Source organism: Rhodnius prolixus, unplaced genomic scaffold, assembly GCF_049639745.1.
Source record: "Rhodnius prolixus isolate KJV_2025 unplaced genomic scaffold, Rpr scaffold_3, whole genome shotgun sequence".
Taxonomy (NCBI): domain Eukaryota; kingdom Metazoa; phylum Arthropoda; class Insecta; order Hemiptera; family Reduviidae; genus Rhodnius; species Rhodnius prolixus.
Window position 1 is genome coordinate 2,822,959 of NW_027411603.1, and position 17,500 is coordinate 2,840,458.

Sequence of the window (17,500 nt, forward strand, 5' to 3'; positions counted from 1 at the left end):
ATGGCTCGGATGATGCAGAAATAGCTGAGGCAAAGATTTTATTTTTTGGAGTGGCAACCTGTTTTTCCTCTTAATATGTTCGTAATTTATCTAATTTATTTTAATTTAATAAATAATATTTACATGGCTCATCACTAAATACCCTCCACCACATGTGTTCTAAAAAGGAAAAACAATTGTAGTTTTAAAAATAAAGAGTTTTTGTGTACTTAAATGTTTTCTTTCTTTACCCACTTCTTTGTTGTAAAATTAAAGAAAATTACAAAACTAAAGTAAATATACATTTTATTTTTGTAGTAAGAAAAAAATATATATAATCATTAACTTTTAAATGAAAATAATGGAAAATCTGGAAAAGTTTGTTGCGAAGGAAGGAAAAATAATTCGTTAATAAGATCATCGTCGAATTGCATTTCACGTTTTTGAGTAAGGATTTCTTGATCAGGCCTGCAGAAAACAAAAAATCTTTTGTTAACACACTACTGGGTCGCTTACTAATTTCTTAGCAATGTTGATAGTAGTTATTTTATGAAAAAATTCTACTAACCCTGTTAATTTAAAAGAAATTTTATTATTGCCATCATCTAGTTTTTTCCATTGTTCAGTATTTTCTTTCTTCTCTTGTACATATTTTCCATTAATCATATTTTTTTGATGGTTATTCTTCATTTTGTTTTCCTTGAAATTATTATTTAAAAAAAAAAGTAAATTTGGAAAATCTTGTGTTTACACCAAATTGATTTAAAACATGCAAAGTCGGTCATGGTCGTAGAAATAGCTGGTCCTATATGTATATGTATATTAGTGTACGTAATATGATGAAGATGGTAAATAGATCTACCAAAACGGTGAGATGAAACAAAATTTTGAACTTATTGATTGACCGCATCTCAATACTCCCAAAATCATCGTTTTTGGGAACTATCCGCTGAATGGCGCACTTTTAGCATCTCTCTCACAACATGTTGTGGCAGCGGACGCCATCTTATGGAGCGGAAATTTTCTATGCTACTTCGACGGAGCGGTGATCGCTACTAGCAAAGTACGTGTATTAAAAAAAAAAAAATTTTGAAATTTTTTTGGTAATTAAACGCAACTCTCCCAAAATTACCAAATAATTATTAAACCTTGTTTGTAACAGATGTAAAATTATTTTTTAGTCATTCCGTGTATGCTTGAGAATATCTAAAGCTCTTAATATTTGATTTTTTTTAGAAAAATCACTCGGAAAACGACTTATTTCCCGATATTAAGAAAAATACTAGCTTTACTGCGTTGGCAATATTTTTAGTAGAAAGGGGATGAAAAAATACATAAAAATGACCTATCGCGTGCTCTTCTTTCTCTTTGATAACAAGTTAAAAAATTGAAATATGATTAATAAATACTAGATTCTGAAATGGCCTAGCACCTTTTAATTTTAAAGACGAGTTGTTTTTTATTTGACCGATTCCTCGCCAATATTAATTCGAAAAAAAGGTTATGTTTAGGTTATATTAGTAGCAGAGGGTTCAGAGAAATAAAGCACTCCCTTTGGGAGCGATCTGGTAGCGCTCTTGTCTGCTGAATGCGCCCAATAATTAACAACGGTCGAAAATAAAAACTATCATAAATTATAATATAAATTTTCAGCCTGCCATGCACATCTGCACTCCATTGAAAGAACATGGGTCAAAGGACAATTAACATGTAGTCTGAATCATGTGGTAGGTTTACTGAATCTTATTTTACTATAAACGCAATGGTGTGCCAATTGGTATTGATTTATGCAGCTTTAGAGAACTGTTTTTTTTTTTTTCTCTCTCCAAAGCGGTGGTGTTATCCAACTTCGTTTGAGTATATAGGTTTTTCTAGAAATATGTATGCTTTTATTTCGGGAGTTTTCATATTCCTGAAGATTTGTGCATGATCCACGCTGCTCCCAAGGCCAAGATATTAGTACTCGAGCGTCAGTAAATTAGAAGATTGGACAGAGCTGTTTTGAGAATTTGGTATGCCTGTCTTAAATTTGAGAGAAATGGCAGTCTCGTATCGAGTTTAAGAGAGTCTAGAAATAGTTACTGAAAAGTAATGTTTAGTGATTCGTTCGCTATTTGGTATTTTCATTTGATATTTAAGGAGCGTGAAAGTTCTATACATGTTCTCACCAGTGTTTAGAGATATTGCACTTACAATCCTGAATGTTAGCGTGGAGTTATCGTTATTCTTTAAATATTAGAAGTTAATTTATAGAATTTTATCATTTTTCTAGCTTAGGTTATCAGAGTATTGTGAAAATTGCATTGTCTGTTTGGCTGAAATAAAAGTAATCTTACTCCATTGCTAATGAAGTGTAGTGACATTTTCAATCTATCCTTCATTAATATGTACTTCTTTTGTAGTTTCTGCTTCTCCTTATCTATATTTGTATTAACTTTCATAAAATGTTCATTTTGCTTTTTAAGTTTTTGTACATTTATTTCTAAATTTAATTTCTCTTTTGTTAACGTCATAATCGTCTTTTGGAATTCTAAAATCTGTAAATGGTAATTTTTGTTTTCTTCTTCTTCTTTTAATAAGGTAAAACTGAGTATTTATGATTAACAAAAAAAAGGTTAGTTTAAAATTACCTGCTTCTTCAGTGCTGTTTCTTGTATTTTGTGTGCATCAGTTAAAAATGTAATATCATTTTCTTTGGCTTGACATCCTAACTTAAATGCTGATAAATCTTGTTCTAATTGAATTATTTTTTCATTTTTCTTAAGATTATCATTTAGAATTAGCTGGTAATCCTCATTTCTTTTGTTGTACATATCTTTGTATCTCTCATGATAGTAATTAAAGAAAATGTTAGTTTTTTGAAAATTAAAATTGTTTAAACATTTACCATCTAGGACGTTCCAACGTCCAAAGCTATAAGAACAGGATGTCTAAATTCAGATCCAAAGAAAGAATCTTTTAGCTGATTAATGTTTTTTAGGGCTGCGTTGCTCTTTTTTTTTAGAAACATATACAAAAAATATCTATTAAAGCAGAGAGAGACGATGTAGATTCTAGGCCACACTTAAGAATACAGAATTTCTATCAAAAGTTATTGTTTTATTTCCTCTATCTTCCTAGCACGAGCAAGAACTGCAGTCGAATCTAATTTTCCAAATTAATATTTCAAAAGAATTGGCATATACGCCAGATTTCATTCATGCTTGTTGAGATTTCTTTGTAAATCTAAAGTATTTAATTAAATGTAAAATACCTCATAATTTCTCCAATTAAATGAGCAATTTTTTCACGATCATTTTCACGTAAATCACTTATTGGCGGATAACACTTCTCTTTGCTAGTAAATAAATACTCCGGAGTATCACAGAAATCTACTTTAGGCAGTACAACTGGTACAATGTCATCTTCTGAATCGCAACCAATAAATTTATAATTTTTAATTTCAGTATTTTTATCTGAACTACCTTTTTTTTGTTCATTGTTTAGATCAGTCAATTTTTCCTTGAAGTGATTGTCTATAAATTAATTTTTTTTAAGAAATTTGATTCCATTTTTAGGGTTCAAGTTTATTATTAGTATTTTTTTTTAATTTATTTTCCCTTTTATATAGGACCTACCTTCATCAACAGAACATAAAGTGAATTTACTTCTGGTAATAAAATTTCGATTAGACATATCTTTAATTAAGTTGATATTCGCTGTACTTTGATTGTTACATGAGCATAATCAATTATCATCACTCTTTCTAAAATCACTTGCCATATGTTTTTTGTACTTAAAAACATGATAATGTGTGTCAGTAACCTTGGAAACAGAAATCTTCTTTTGAGTTTAATTTTTTTTTCTTCTTTAATTAGATTTCTTCAAAAAATATTTCCAACGAAATTACTCTCAAAAAAAAGTTCTTCGTAAAACGTTTTTGAAATTATTTCCAGCAATATACTCGGAGAGGCGATTAGAGATAAGCAGCTCGCCTTTAACCTCTCAAGGACATATGTATGTACATACTACATACATAAGTAAAGCTAAAATTAATAACAATCAGCTGTATGAATACTTATTTTGCATACAATAAATTATTTTTCTGTGGAGTAATGAGATTATAGAAATTACAGGAACTCCATACAAAAAAAGTTCATTGGCTTTTTATGAGTTAAGTGTATTTGGCTTTAAATTTAGTTTTCTTATCAAATCTGTTACAAAGTACGTATTATCATTTAAAAAACAGTTTTCTACTTATTGACTATTTTTGGAACGAGTGTCTTTTGTTGAATAATATTGAATACAAGAAAGAGGAGTTTCGGACACTAAACAAGTTTTTTTTTAAATTTTTTGATCATGTTGGCAGATGATTTTGAGTGCGTATGTACAGGATAAAGTAACCAAATTGTCGGATAAAAAAACCTACTTCTTAGTGTTAGACGAAGGAGTACATAATATTTTATGGCGTTTGCCTGGTATAATTGGTGACAACGTCGGACAGAAACGTTCGGTGATGGTTCATGGTCATTCTTTCGCTCTTCTGAACATAGGCGGGCATCAATGCGTAAAACAAATTTCTTGGATAATGCTAATAAACCATCTCACCACATTCATTCACAAAAATGTGCACCTCCAAAATTAGGGATGACTGATTTTTTCTATTCACATTAAACTGAAAATTTTTAAACGTTTCCAAAACATTTTTGATGAAATGTTTGGATTGGGTCCTTAATCTCACAGATTAGCTGCACCCTATGGTGTTACAAACATATTGCGTCCGATGGAGGGTTAACTTAAAAAAAATGTTTCCTATTTTGAGTCTGTACCGATTGATGGAGGCTTACTGCTAGATTGGAATTGCCTGTGAGATAAGGAGCTCTTTCAGGACTAAAGATTTTAATATTACTTAGGGAAGCTCAATCTATACAGGCAGGACAAAGGTTTAGGATTAATGATGTTACGATTTGTGAATTTAATTTCAAAGAATCCAGTTATTTTTAAGTTAAGCAGAACATTTAACCATTAAGCTTATAACTAAAAACTAAAATAAAAAGGATCACAAACATATAGAAGACTCAAATTAATACTTTTTTTAAATTTATTAAATAAAAAGTAAATTTTTTTTTTTATTCAAATAATAAATAATTACAAGTCATAGTTTATCCATGCGAAACAACTACAACATCTTGAAATTTAAAGCGTTGCGGTGTCCATGAAGCTTCCATAGTTGCAGTCAGCCATGCTTCTACGCACGGTGTGCTTTCTTTGGCCCATTTCACTCTTGATCTAACCCGGCTGATACTGTCTTCAGCTGTTTTCAAAGCGGTTCCCATTTCAGATTTTCTATCATTCAGTAATTCTGTTACCTGCATTCCATTATCCGATGTGCCAAGAAAAAAATAAAATAAAAAAAATAGTAGATTAATATAATATAAAACAAGGGTAGGCCAGATTTTTTTAATCTAAAAAAATCGATTTTTCAATTCTCGATTATTCGACAGTTTATTCGATTATTTTCAAGTTAATATCAAAACAATTTTTCGAATCCTTGTCATGTTTTCTTCCGTAATTACTTTTTCTCCTTTTCTTTTAATTTTCTTTGTCCAAGCTCCTCCACTCAAAATATAAATATAAAGATCACTAACCTCTTTTAGTCCTTCTTCAGTTCTGAAGTTGCCCATGGAAGTTTGAATTAAATAGTCCCAAAGATTTCCTTGCATTCTGTGTTCAAAATTAAAGGAGTCAATAACATTAAATAAATTTTTAAAAAAATTGTTTTACTTTGAGTGTTCATAGCGTGCTTGAAAAACAAAATTAAGAGAATTCTTGCCTTTTCTTCAGTTCAAACCAATTGTTTTTCAAATAATTGAACAGTGTTGTGTAACCAATATTTTCACCAGCAATAGCCGACAATATTATAAAACGATCTTCATCTGAGAATACTTGATTTTTACGATTCATAAAGGCAATTTCCAATAAGCTGAAATAAGATAAATTTAAGCAAATTGAATTATCTAAATTCATAAACTAGGAGAGCAAATAAAAGAAAAACTAAATTTCAATTTACTGGACTATTTTAAATATCAATTAGAAACATACGTTTCATATTTCTTGGCTTCACGTGGACATCCTGCAACAGTTTTCAGAAGAAACGTTCTTTCAGCTTTTGAACGATTGCTTGGAAAGTTAGAAAGTCGATCCAAAGCAAAATGCCATTCATCATAGCTACCCCAAGCCATTACTGGACATAAATGGCTGCTTGCTATTCTATAAAATAAATAAACAAAACAATGTGACTAAAAATCGTAAAATTTATAAACTGCATAATCTTTGGTAGTAAAAGAAAATGAAAAAAGAACTAGTCAACAAAATATAAGTAATGCTTTAAAGTACCAAGACTAACATACTCACGGGATTCCATCATCCGGATGTGAAGCGTTCAGCCAGGTTGCAAACAAAGTTCTAGCATTATCTATACACGGTGTGAATCCTGTCTGGCAAAGCAGATGTCTTGTTCTAACCCTTAATTCAGTCTTCCACAAAGATTTATCTTCTTCACCAAGGGCGTCTAGTACAGGTATTAATAGTCCTTTAAGGTACGCCTTAGGAAAAAAAAGAAGAAAATTATACAATAAGTAATTATGAAACAGTGATAAGACATCAATGAGTTACACTAACTAAATATTGTTCTAATAATTTTAGTTACATCTAATTTAGCCGCCGCAGACGTTCCTTGAAAGCGATCTCTTAATCGTTCGGCCAATGGATAAAATGTACGCCATACTTCCGGGGTTTGTTCAGTTTTTAAAGATGCTGTGATTTCCAGTGCGGTTACAGTACTTAAATATCCAGCAAGTGCCAGTGTAAGTGAATCGTGCAACAGTTGGGCACGATATGTTAATGGAAAGTTTTTCATTTCTGCAGCCAGCTTTTTCCAGCCTTCATTGTCGTAATTTACTAAGTACGGCCCTGGAAAAATGTCACCAAAAAATTCCAATCAGATGTGTGGTTGTTGTTGTTGTTGGAAAAGTTTCCATTATTTTATTTTCATCATGAAAATATACTTTAAGGGAATGGTTAGACATCCATCTAAAACAGATCTATTCAAATTCAGGGAGGCGACCAGGTTTCTTGGAGGAAGCGGGCAAGTTTCTTAAAAGTTCTGGGAATTCATGGCTTTACCTTATTGCTATTTTCACATTACAAATGACAATTTTTTCTTCCAATGTTTAGTTTTCCTCAACAACAAAGAAAAAGTTGATGTTGGGAAACAGAAGATTTTTTTTCAGGTACATAGAAGAGGTTAAAAGCAGCTTGTTGATTTTCTACAAGCTTGAAATATTAACTACACAGGGAGAAATCTAGCAATCTTATTTCCTGAAAAGAAAGTAAAAAACATAAGGGAGATTCCTTGAAAATCTGTAAATTTGGTCAAATAGCATTTGATGCACACTCAGTTTTTGTGACATTTTTTTGAAATGCAAATGTTACCTTTGCTTTGAGGATTGACAATAAGGTATGCAGAGGTTGACAGATTGTTGAAAGTGATTGAATACTGTTCAGGCGATAGCCACGCAAGAGTTGTAGCCTCTTTCTTGCTTTCCTCCACAACTAGTGGAAGCCACCAACCACTCGGTTTGTCCACTCCACCTTTCTTCACCACTTTGGTCCAACTACTTTCTAAATTATCAATAAATTTCTCCTAAAATGGGGAAAAAATTGAACATGTAAGAATTTCATTCATGTTTTTCTTGGTTCTTTAATATTATGTATACATTAATTTTTTTTAAAAAAATATATATATTTTAAACGAACCTGTGAAAAAGTGGTTATATTGGTTGAATAATCCGTTGTAACTGTAACCAATGGTATCCGGCTATTTAACCAAGGTGAGACAACATCGCTCAATGTTATTGTTGGTGATAATTTCTTATCAACCCATGCTTGTTCCGTGATCACCTGCCATAGATCATCTTCTGAGTAAGCTTTAAATTCCCTACAGAGTGAGTAAAACATTATTTATACATTGTCATTTCTTCCCCCCCCCCACCACGGAAAATTTCCCAAGATAAAAAAGAGAAAATACTTTGGAAAAAAACCAGCTTACTTTTTGGCGAGAAAATTTTGAATTGATTGTTTAAATGTCGTCGCACCAAAGACCGTTTCCAACATTTGCATCAGTAAAAATACTGCAATTAAAATAATACATCAGATGGAGAGTCAAACAAAATTGTTTTTGAAAGAATAGAAAAGTTTATAATCGTTAAATGTACTATTTATTTAACTCAGTCAAATGTAAGCAAATTTAAACATGGTTTGGCTCTTGTTTATGATGCACAGATAAATTCCAGGAATTTTCTTTAGGTTCTTATTCAACAACCCGTAATGGTTACATTTAAACCCCTTAACAGTACCCAACTGATAAAACCCAACTAATAAATGGTACTTTTGAGGGAATTGAATTACTCCTCTGTAAATGGTACTTTTGAAGGAATTGAATTACTCCTCTGTGAATGGTACTTTTGAGGGAATTGAATTACTCCTCTGTAAAATGGTACTTTTGAGGGAATTGAATTACTCCTCTGTAAAATGGTACTTTTGAGGGAATTGAATTACTCCTCTGTGAATGGTACTTTTGAGGGAATTGAATTACTCCTCTGTGAATGGTACTTTTGAGGGAATTGAATTACTCCTCTGTGAATGGTACTTTTGAGGGAATTGAATTACTCCTCTGTGAATGGTACTTTTGAGGGAATTGAATTACTTCTCTGTGAATGGTACTTTTGAGGGAATTGAATTACTACTCTGTGAATGGTACTTTTGAGGGAATTGAATTACTCCTCTGTGAATGGTACTTTTGAGGGAATTGAATTACTACTCTGTGAATGGTACTTTTGAGGGAATTGAATTACTACTCTGTGAATGGTACTTTTGAGGGAATTGAATTACTCCTCTGTGAATGGTACTTTTGAGGGAATTGAATTACTCCTCTGTGAATGGTACTTTTGAGGGAATTGAATTACTTCTCTGTGAATGGTACTTTTGAGGGAATTGAATTACTCCTCTGTAAATGGTACTTTTGAAGGAATTGAATTACTCCTCTGTGAATGGTACTTTTGAGGGAATTGAATTACTCCTCTGTGAGTGGTATTTTTGAGGGAATTGAATTACTCCTCTCCCAGAAGAAGTCTTTTTAATCGTATTTCCCGAAAAAAAGTTTACTTATAAAATTTACAGATGTACTTATATCAAGGTTACACATCAAGATTAAATAAAATCTTAGGAGTCGTCGCTATCAAAATCTTTAGCAAAGAAGCTTTAAGTATCGCCCTACGTTTCAGGGACATTCTGCGATTTTACTAAACTGAAAGCTTTACAATTATCTAGGTGGTTATATTGGTCACAGATGGACCCAGTTTTCCTCATGGTAGGGTAAAAAGATTTTATTTCACATGGAACATCTATGAATATTTAAGCTTAAATAACCTCTAGTTTCTTTCAGAGTTCGTTTCTGCTCGCTGTCCAGTCCATAGCTTCTAGGTTTTCCCAATTCCAGCACTAATGTGTGAAAACTACCCAAATTCCATTGATACATGGAAGGTTCCAGCTATTTTAACAAATAAAAAAAAAAAAAGATTAAAAAATCGAAACAGAATTATCGGAGTTCGTAGGCTGCATTTTATTTACATTATTTTACTTTTTAAACTATTTACCTGTTGTGCTACATTCGTGGCCAGAAAATTCGCCAGACCTGTAGTAACATAGGTATCGTTCACTGGAGATGCTAAATGACTTAACCATTGCATTGCGGCCGCTTTAGCAACACGATGGGTCAACCAGTAGGAATTGCTGTTCATTAAATCGCTCTCCCTAGAATTAAATCGGGATATTGAGATCTGGAAATTCACCTCATGTCTCCCCCAGAAAAAGCTCTGGTATTAACTACCACACAAATTTTCAAATCCAATTTTCATTATTATAAATCTCACGTTTTCTCTTTAAATTTCCCATTTCCAGCAACATATTTGTAGTAGCAACATTGTTTTTAACACAAACATTTTTTAAAACAACACATTATCCTGAAACGCAATAAAACAACACATTATCCTGAAACGCAATAAAACAACACATTATCCTGAAACGCAATAAAACAACACATTATCCTGAAACGCAATAAAACAACACATTATCCTGAAACGCAATAAAACAACACATTATCCTGAAACGCAATAAAACAACACATTATCCTGAAACGCAATAAAACAACACATTATCCTGAAACGCAATAAAACAACACATTATCCTGAAACGCAATAAAACAACACATTATCCTGAAACGCAATAAAACAACACATTATCCTGAAACGCAATAAAACAACACATTATCCTGAAACGCAATAAAACAACACATTATCCTGAAACGCAATAAAACAACACATTATCCTGAAACGCAATAAAAAGTACAGAACTGTCCAACAATTAATTTCCCTGAAAAATAATCAAAATAATAAATTTGGAGATCTATGTAAATGTAACGAGTTTAAATAAAGATGAGAAAACAAAATCGTTGCAGCCATTTTAGTCTCTTGTAAATTTGCCTTTTTTTATTCTCGTTATTTATCTAATTATTATTGATATTGTGCGCATCAATTTTCAACTGTGCGATAATTGGATTAATAGCTTGCTTAGCGACATTTTGATCTCTTTTATTGACGAAGTCTTTAATCTCCTAATTCGTGTTGACAGTTTACTTAACTGTTATTTATTAGATCATGACATCAAACGCTATGTTTCTAGCAATTTGATTATAGTTTGGTAGCATCTTCTTTATTTTTGTATTATTTAAAACAACGTTTCCCAACCTTTTTCTGGCTCACGTACCACTTGGTAGTACATCATGCTAAATTGTACTACTTCGTAAAAATGATTGTGTTTCGTGATATTTGTTATTCCGAGTGTGCAATTTTATTATTATCATCTTTATTTGTATAGAGACACAATGTATCTGTTGCAAAGGAGTCCAAAGTTTTCACTTTATAAACTTTGTAAAAATGTAACATCTTAGTTTTAAAACTGGTTTTAAATAATTAAAAATTGCGTACATATTTTTCGCTTCAAAATTATTAATTAATTTACAAAGTTCTCCTTTAGGATTATTATATTTGTGCCCAAAATCTTCTAAATTATTTCTTTTAAGCATTCAACCACCTGTAAGTACCAATTAAATTTAATGTTGCTTGGATAGAGCTTACTCATTACAATCCAGTCTCTTTAAGCAGATCTTTACATAGTTATCATTTAAGTTCTGTCACATGATAATTCTATTAAATTTTCTTTATCTTTTATTGATAATGATGTAGTTTTTCCTAAATTTTCTTTATAGAAGGGGTTTGAAATCCAGTTATCATTTGTGCTTTCGGGTTTTGGGAAAATACTCCATGAAAGACAATTTTAATCCTGTTAAATATTTTCTCGTGTACCTTGAGACAGACTAACATTATTGTACATATTAACAACTTTACTTTAAATTAATTTATTAATTAAAATAATTTTTATGAATTATAGGAAAAAACGTTTCTACAATATTTTTATTATTTATTTTTTTTTATGTCCGCCATTATTGATTATTTTTCGCGTACCACCAATCAGCAACTCGCGTACCACAGGTTGGGAAACGCTGATTTAAAATAAAGTTCTTCCTATCTTAGTGGCCATCACGTTTATGATGGATGTCACTGATTAACCATACGAAAGAAGTAAAAGGGTGAGTCAACAACTTCCAGCAAAACCGTTATGATTCGAACACGATGAAAGAAAATTCGAGCCTGATCAGAGTGGGATTAAAAAAATAAAATAAAATAATAATATTCAGTATTTTCAGCATTGCAGATCCAATCAACAGATCAAATAAGGTGTGGCTTTTAATTTAAACTACATTATCAGCTGAAGACCACTTACTTAAACCATTGTAAACCCCAAGAGTTTTTCGGCCTGTCTTCAGCGTAACCAGGTAGTGCGATTAAGTTCAAGTGAGGCAATGGATACGGACGAGAAAGGTATAATTCCAAAGATACTAGGACAGACGGTAACAGCTGTTGTGCTTTGCTCAATGTTGAGACGAAGTCTGGACGTCCCCAGAGGCCGATGCGGATTCCATCTGTAATTCGTTATGTTTATAAAAAATTAGTCTTTATTTCTTTAAAGTTTAACTTTAAAAGTGAGTAATAAGTTTCAGACCAGTTTGTAAATATTCTACGTCTGGCATCTTGAAATCAGATATAAACAATCCCAAAGAGTTCACAGTCATTAATGGAGTCCTTGAAAACTGATCTCGAACCCATTCTCCTTCACGAGTCCTTAAGTCGTGAAATTGAAAACAAAAAAAAATAGTGTATAATAAAGACAGATATTCAGTTTGGTAAACAAACATTCTTTTAATAAAAGATTACTCACATATTTGATTGTTCAAAAATTGGCATATTTGAAATCGCTACATATTCTCTCTTGTGTGCAACGCTGATCTCAAACCATGATTTCAAAAATGGTCGATCAAAACAAGGGAAAATTTCATGAGCTTCACCAATTCTTGGGCTCAACACGACAAACCATCTGCAAGGATGAAGAAGAAAGTCGAATTAAAAGTAAAGTGAAGTAATTGCATATTTTTCCAGGCGGGCTTTACGTCCAAACTACTAATTAGGTGACGTGGACGAAGGCGACTAGCAAACATATTTTACTGTAAATCTTTTTTATTAACCATTAAATAAAATCCAAGGACTAAGGCGAGGAATCAAATCCAGTACCACAATACATTTTTAGCTTTACAGGTCTCGCCTCTAACTGCTCGGCTACTGTGGCGCCTAAGTCGAATTATTTATGACTGTGCAAAAAAAAAGAGCACTGTCAAAAAGTGCTCTTGTGCTGCCGAGAATGTCTTGAACAATCTACCATTGTTGCTACTGGCTCAGTCGCTATCAGAACCTATTGAAACTGTAGTTCCCAGATATTACAACAATGTTGATCATTAATTTAACAGGTCATTAAGACTGACTTTTATTTGACGGTCATATTGAGTTCACTGGATCCCCCGGGCCATTGTGATATCAAAAGAAATGAGGAAGCGGCTGGCAACGTCAGCAGAGAGTTTGATTCAGCCGGATAGATGCATTTTTGCAATGGCGAAAAAAAAAAGTCAGAATGGTTTGCGCACAGTCGTAAGGCTACAACAACTACGGCACTTCTTATCAATTCCTGGGCATGACTACCTCATGCTCATCTTTACTACATTGGGCCGGTTTTTAGTAAGAGCATTTCATGTAACGAGCTTTTACTGCGAGAGCGAGTTTACACTAAATGAGGGAGCACCGATAACGCAAGGCGAAGGTAGAGAATTGTTACAATGATGGTGGATCAATGCCGCTTAAGCCCTCACAGCTGTCAGAACAAAGGTGATGCGCTAGCCTCTAGATTACGGTCTTGAATGATTTTGGGCTCAACCAGATCAAGCTTTTTTGGGGATTCCTTTTTTATTCTTTTTTTTAGGGCCCACACTATTACTAAATTAAATTTATTATTACCTAGTATCTCCGCTTTCCTTATCAGTGTATGTTCCCTCATAGAACGGACTGTCACTCTCGCTATTCAGCTTTCCACTAAAATAAATATCCAACTGATAAGTGGCATCTCGTTGCAATTTTTGAGAGCAATGAAATATCACACTGTCACCCTTTCTTTCAATAGAACTGACAGAAATTGGACTGAAAAAAAACAAAGAAAAAATCTAATTATCTTCTTCTTCTTCTTAGTCAATCCTCGTCTACCTTTCAGTATCGAGGTCTAATTATCAAACAAATAATATGTAAAATACAGCATGATGTTTGTGAGATATGAGATAAGTACTTACATATCTTCGTCAGATTCTTCATCCGATAAATCTGCATTAGCCAAGCGGATAAATTTTACATTATTTTCTTCAATATTTATGTCTTCTTTAGCATTTAACTGTAACTCTGTGGCTGGTTCAGTTCCTGAAAAAAATATCGCATCACGTCAAAAAATCATTTTAGATCTGATAAAATCTTGTCTTTTTTCCCTAATATATATTTAGTTGGTTTCTTTTTGCAACCACAAACAATCATACATTAAAGTAAAATTGTAATATTTGGTTTTTATATCTCCGCCAAAAGTCTACTTCCGAGTTATTTTTTAATGTTCATTGTTTATGAAAGGCCTGAACGGCTGATAATGAAAGTCTTCACCTGAACTATAACAGTGAATGCGAAGCTTTACCTTCTTCGGGCTCTAGTCATGGTGGTTAACTTACGAATTCTTTTCACTACTTTATTCTTGAACGACCTACTTTCAGGCTGAAGCAACTCATACTTAAAACATTTTACGCCATAAGCAAAATCTCTCAAGAATTTCTTTGAAGCAATACGAGCTATGTAGATTGCCGGCCATTCACACCTCGTTAACTATTATAAAGAAAACTAGTCATTATAAAGTTTTTAGTATACCTCTGTTGACTACATCAATTCTTACACGTCCTTTATAAGTGCCTTCACCAGGATGTGGATGTAAATCGATTCGATAACCAATTGGTTCTATGGTAGTGGGTGGTTGTTCAAAAAAACATGATGCAACCGATATTATGCAGGCCAGTACAAACAGCTGGTGCGCCATATAATGTTAACCTGGTATAAATTTAGAAATAAATAAATTAAAAATTACCTAGCTAGAGTTGCAGAACAATTATATAATTTTCTCTTCTTGAATCGAAACTAAAATTATAATACAGCTTAATTTGATCACTGCGTCTGGTACGTTATGCCAAAGATATACATGCATACAAAGTTTTTATGCCCAAGATGTAGTTCCGAGATTGTCTACCCTAATTTTTTGTTTTCTAAAAAAAACTTCTTGCTTTAACTGTCTTTTATAACTACTTACATTTTGCATTGCAGTAGCAGCGTAGTTGAACAATTATTTCGGAATTATCCAAAGTACGAACGTTCAAAGTATTGAGCAAAAGACCTTAATGAAGCCTTGTATGTGCGTAGTTTAGTTACTGAGTAGTAGTACTCTAGGTAAGAAGTTAGGTTTTTGTAAGTAGAGAATAGGCAGCTATAATCGCAGTGTTATTTTGCAGTAATAACTTTACTTAGATTAAAGAGATTATGAAAAAAAAGATCAATGATTTGCACACTGAATTCGTACATCAATACCTGGTAAGCGAATCGATTATTCGATTATGAAAATTAGAAAATGAATAATTATTATTTGTGATGACTGAGATCGAGGCTTTAACTGAAAACGAGAATTTAACAAATACCTTAATACAAACTTCGACTTTTTTCAATCACCAAAAAAAATTAAAATTATATGACATGCCGTGATTCTCTTTAAGCATATATTCTCTCAAGAAACGGAAAAATTTAAATTTCACACGAAGTTCCTGTAAAGCGAAGAGTCTGATGAGACAATCGCTTGGCCAGTATTTTGTGACCATAATACTGATAATTTCGATGTTCAGAGGTCTCCTTAGGGATCTGATGTGAATTTGAAAATATATCTCGACAGCTGTGGGCAAACATACAAAAAATAGCTAAGTCAAAAATCTCGAGTGAACATTCATACGACTCTATTACTACCATTCTAGAAATTTTCAACTCACAAAATAACTCTGATCGTTTGCGTTATATTTCATTTTTATCACTTCACAATGAATCTACCCGCCCTCCCTATGAAAAGTCTATTCATTACAGTAATTCGATAAAGTAATCGATCAGCCGATATTCTTCGAATTTGGTAACTGCGTCCTACATTTAATTCTGAATAAAATGATACATCTGTCTTAAGGCACTTAATAGGATACAGAGGACTGATAGAAAGACAAAGTATATGATACGTTTCACTATTCGGGTTGACTGAGCCTAAATTCAGCTACTAAAGTGCTTTTATATGAAATAAGTCCCCCTGTAAAATGATGATGAAAATTATTCATTGAAAAAAATTATTAATTTTGTTTAATTCTCCTTCTAAATATGTTTAACTTGAATTGTTTCACTAGTGTAGCAAAGACATCACGAAACTTTTAAGAGAAATCTTCAGTAATGCTTATAATATATTAATGCTTTAAGTTATTATAAAATATTGCATTACAGTTTATTAATACTTAAAATCTTAATTGGAAATGTCTCAGATAAAGAAGATCTAATCAGAGTAAATAATATTTCTAATAATACGGAACAAATAGGAAACAAAACTGTTACTTACTTATAAACAAACAAATAATAAAGTGATGATATGAAAGTATAAAAGGAATAAAAAATTGCAATACAGTTATTTGTATCTGAAGTTGAACTAGATGTGCGACTAAAGATGTGCGGGATAGGTCCGTACCAATAACATATTTCCTGCTATATCAACTGGCCTAATCATCCGCCGAGCTAGTCGCTCCCCATTCACAGACAATCATCTCAACTAGGCATCCTCTATTATCTGCCCTTGTATTTATGGACATCACATTCGCTAAGTTGCTGTTTGTAGTCATATCAAAAGAACACATCTTTTTTTTTTGGTTAGCTTACCAATGCTCTGGCAATATTTGTTTTGAAAAGAAGATAAATCAGTGAGAAAATTTAAGGTTACACAATTTTTCTCCAAACTGGTAATAATCATTGAAAAAATTTCTTAGGTATAAGGAAAATTTTCAAGTATTGCTTGAATAAAGTTCTAAAAAAACAACTTTTCTAAGTTAACAAGTATCAGCTAGATTGTTTAACCTTCTCTATTTTAGTATTTCATGGTGTGGTGCGATCTTTCACAAAATGAAAAAGGACAAAAGACAGTCGCAAATGCCGTGTTTCGGAATCAATTTTTCCAGGTTTTCTTTTCTAAGATTTTTCTCGAAACCGCTCCGACAATTTTCTTTAAACTGAGCTCACTTATTGCTCATCCATAGTTCTAGGACTTTTTTTAAGTAACATTATCCCGGGAGAATTATAATAAGGGCAATTCTTGGCGAGAGGGGTGGATAGGGTTTTTTTAGAAAGTGTCATTTCAGTGAATGTTTGGCGAGGATTAAATATGTAACCAAAAGTCCAGATTTGAAGCAAATTGGCTGACGGGAAATGCTATTTCACTTAATACTTTTTTAAACTTTGTATTTGAAGTTTTTACTGTTTAAGTGACAGTATAATATTGAAGTGAACTTCTATTTTGTGCAAATTGTGAGTTACAAGAAAACTGAATTTCGCAAATTGGAACATGGGAAAGTCGTGTTAGTGTTTACTACAAATTTTTGCATATCAAGGGGGGGGCCCTAAAACCATTTATTTTTGGTGAAAATACAATCTCCAAAAATTGGTCACCTAAAATGAGAGAACATAGATGAAAACTCTCACCTATTACCTCACCAAATCTTTCTATTGATTTTACTTTACAGAAGAAGCCTTATTGCGGTAAACAGGAATGGGTGGAGTAAGGAGGAAAATATAGAAATAGACATGCAAAAACAATCGTGATAAAGCTATTAAAT

At 32.4% G+C, this 17,500-nt stretch overlaps 2 protein-coding genes across 3 annotated transcripts; both read right to left on the reverse strand.

Annotated features, from left to right (window-relative positions):
• Positions 1-260: 260 nt before the first annotated feature.
• LOC141453672 (uncharacterized) lies at positions 261-3,988 on the reverse strand. Of its 2 annotated transcripts, none has more exons than XM_074127151.1 (6): positions 3,597-3,988; positions 3,233-3,494; positions 2,610-2,892; positions 2,316-2,516; positions 548-678; positions 261-447 (listed from the first exon to the last, which is right to left on the reverse strand). In XM_074127151.1, the coding sequence occupies exons 1-6, from the start codon at positions 3,652-3,654 to the stop codon at positions 321-323; spliced, it is 1,062 nt and encodes a 353-aa protein (XP_073983252.1). In that variant the 5' UTR covers positions 3,655-3,988; the 3' UTR covers positions 261-320. The 2 variants fall into 2 exon arrangements, with proteins under 2 accessions (XP_073983252.1, XP_073983253.1); XM_074127152.1 differs by having other exon boundaries at positions 266-447; positions 2,610-2,802; positions 3,597-3,983.
• Positions 3,989-5,041: 1,053 nt separating this feature from the next.
• LOC141453668 (endoplasmic reticulum aminopeptidase 2) lies at positions 5,042-16,383 on the reverse strand. The gene is made up of 18 exons (XM_074127148.1): positions 16,237-16,383; positions 14,478-14,654; positions 13,865-13,988; positions 13,539-13,718; positions 12,415-12,570; positions 12,199-12,317; positions 11,920-12,118; positions 9,675-9,831; positions 9,448-9,568; positions 8,069-8,150; positions 7,777-7,957; positions 7,453-7,663; positions 6,668-6,930; positions 6,373-6,563; positions 6,061-6,228; positions 5,792-5,941; positions 5,607-5,682; positions 5,042-5,327 (listed from the first exon to the last, which is right to left on the reverse strand). The coding sequence occupies exons 2-18, from the start codon at positions 14,641-14,643 to the stop codon at positions 5,121-5,123; spliced, it is 2,751 nt and encodes a 916-aa protein (XP_073983249.1). The 5' UTR covers positions 14,644-14,654; positions 16,237-16,383; the 3' UTR covers positions 5,042-5,120.
• Positions 16,384-17,500: the final 1,117 nt, after the last annotated feature.

Bases quoted from the DNA above. Each gene is read 5' to 3' on its own strand.
- LOC141453672 (XM_074127151.1), bottom strand. From the start codon at position 3,654: ATGTCTAATCGAAATTTTATTACCAGAAGTAAATTCACTTTATGTTCT. The intron at 2,893-3,232 runs GTATTTTACATT...CTGTTCTTATAG, and splicing joins TTAATTGGAGAAATTATGAG to CTTTGGACGTTGGAACGTCC. The intron at 448-547 runs GTTAGTAGAATT...TGTTTTCTGCAG, and splicing joins ATTTCTTTTAAATTAACAGG to GCCTGATCAAGAAATCCTTA.
- LOC141453668 (XM_074127148.1), bottom strand. From the start codon at position 14,643: ATGGCGCACCAGCTGTTTGTACTGGCCTGCATAATATCGGTTGCATCA. The intron at 12,571-13,538 runs GTAATAATAAAT...TCATCCTTGCAG, and splicing joins AAGGAAAGCGGAGATACTAG to ATGGTTTGTCGTGTTGAGCC. The intron at 6,229-6,372 runs GTGAGTATGTTA...TTTATTTTATAG, and splicing joins CATCCGGATGATGGAATCCC to AATAGCAAGCAGCCATTTAT.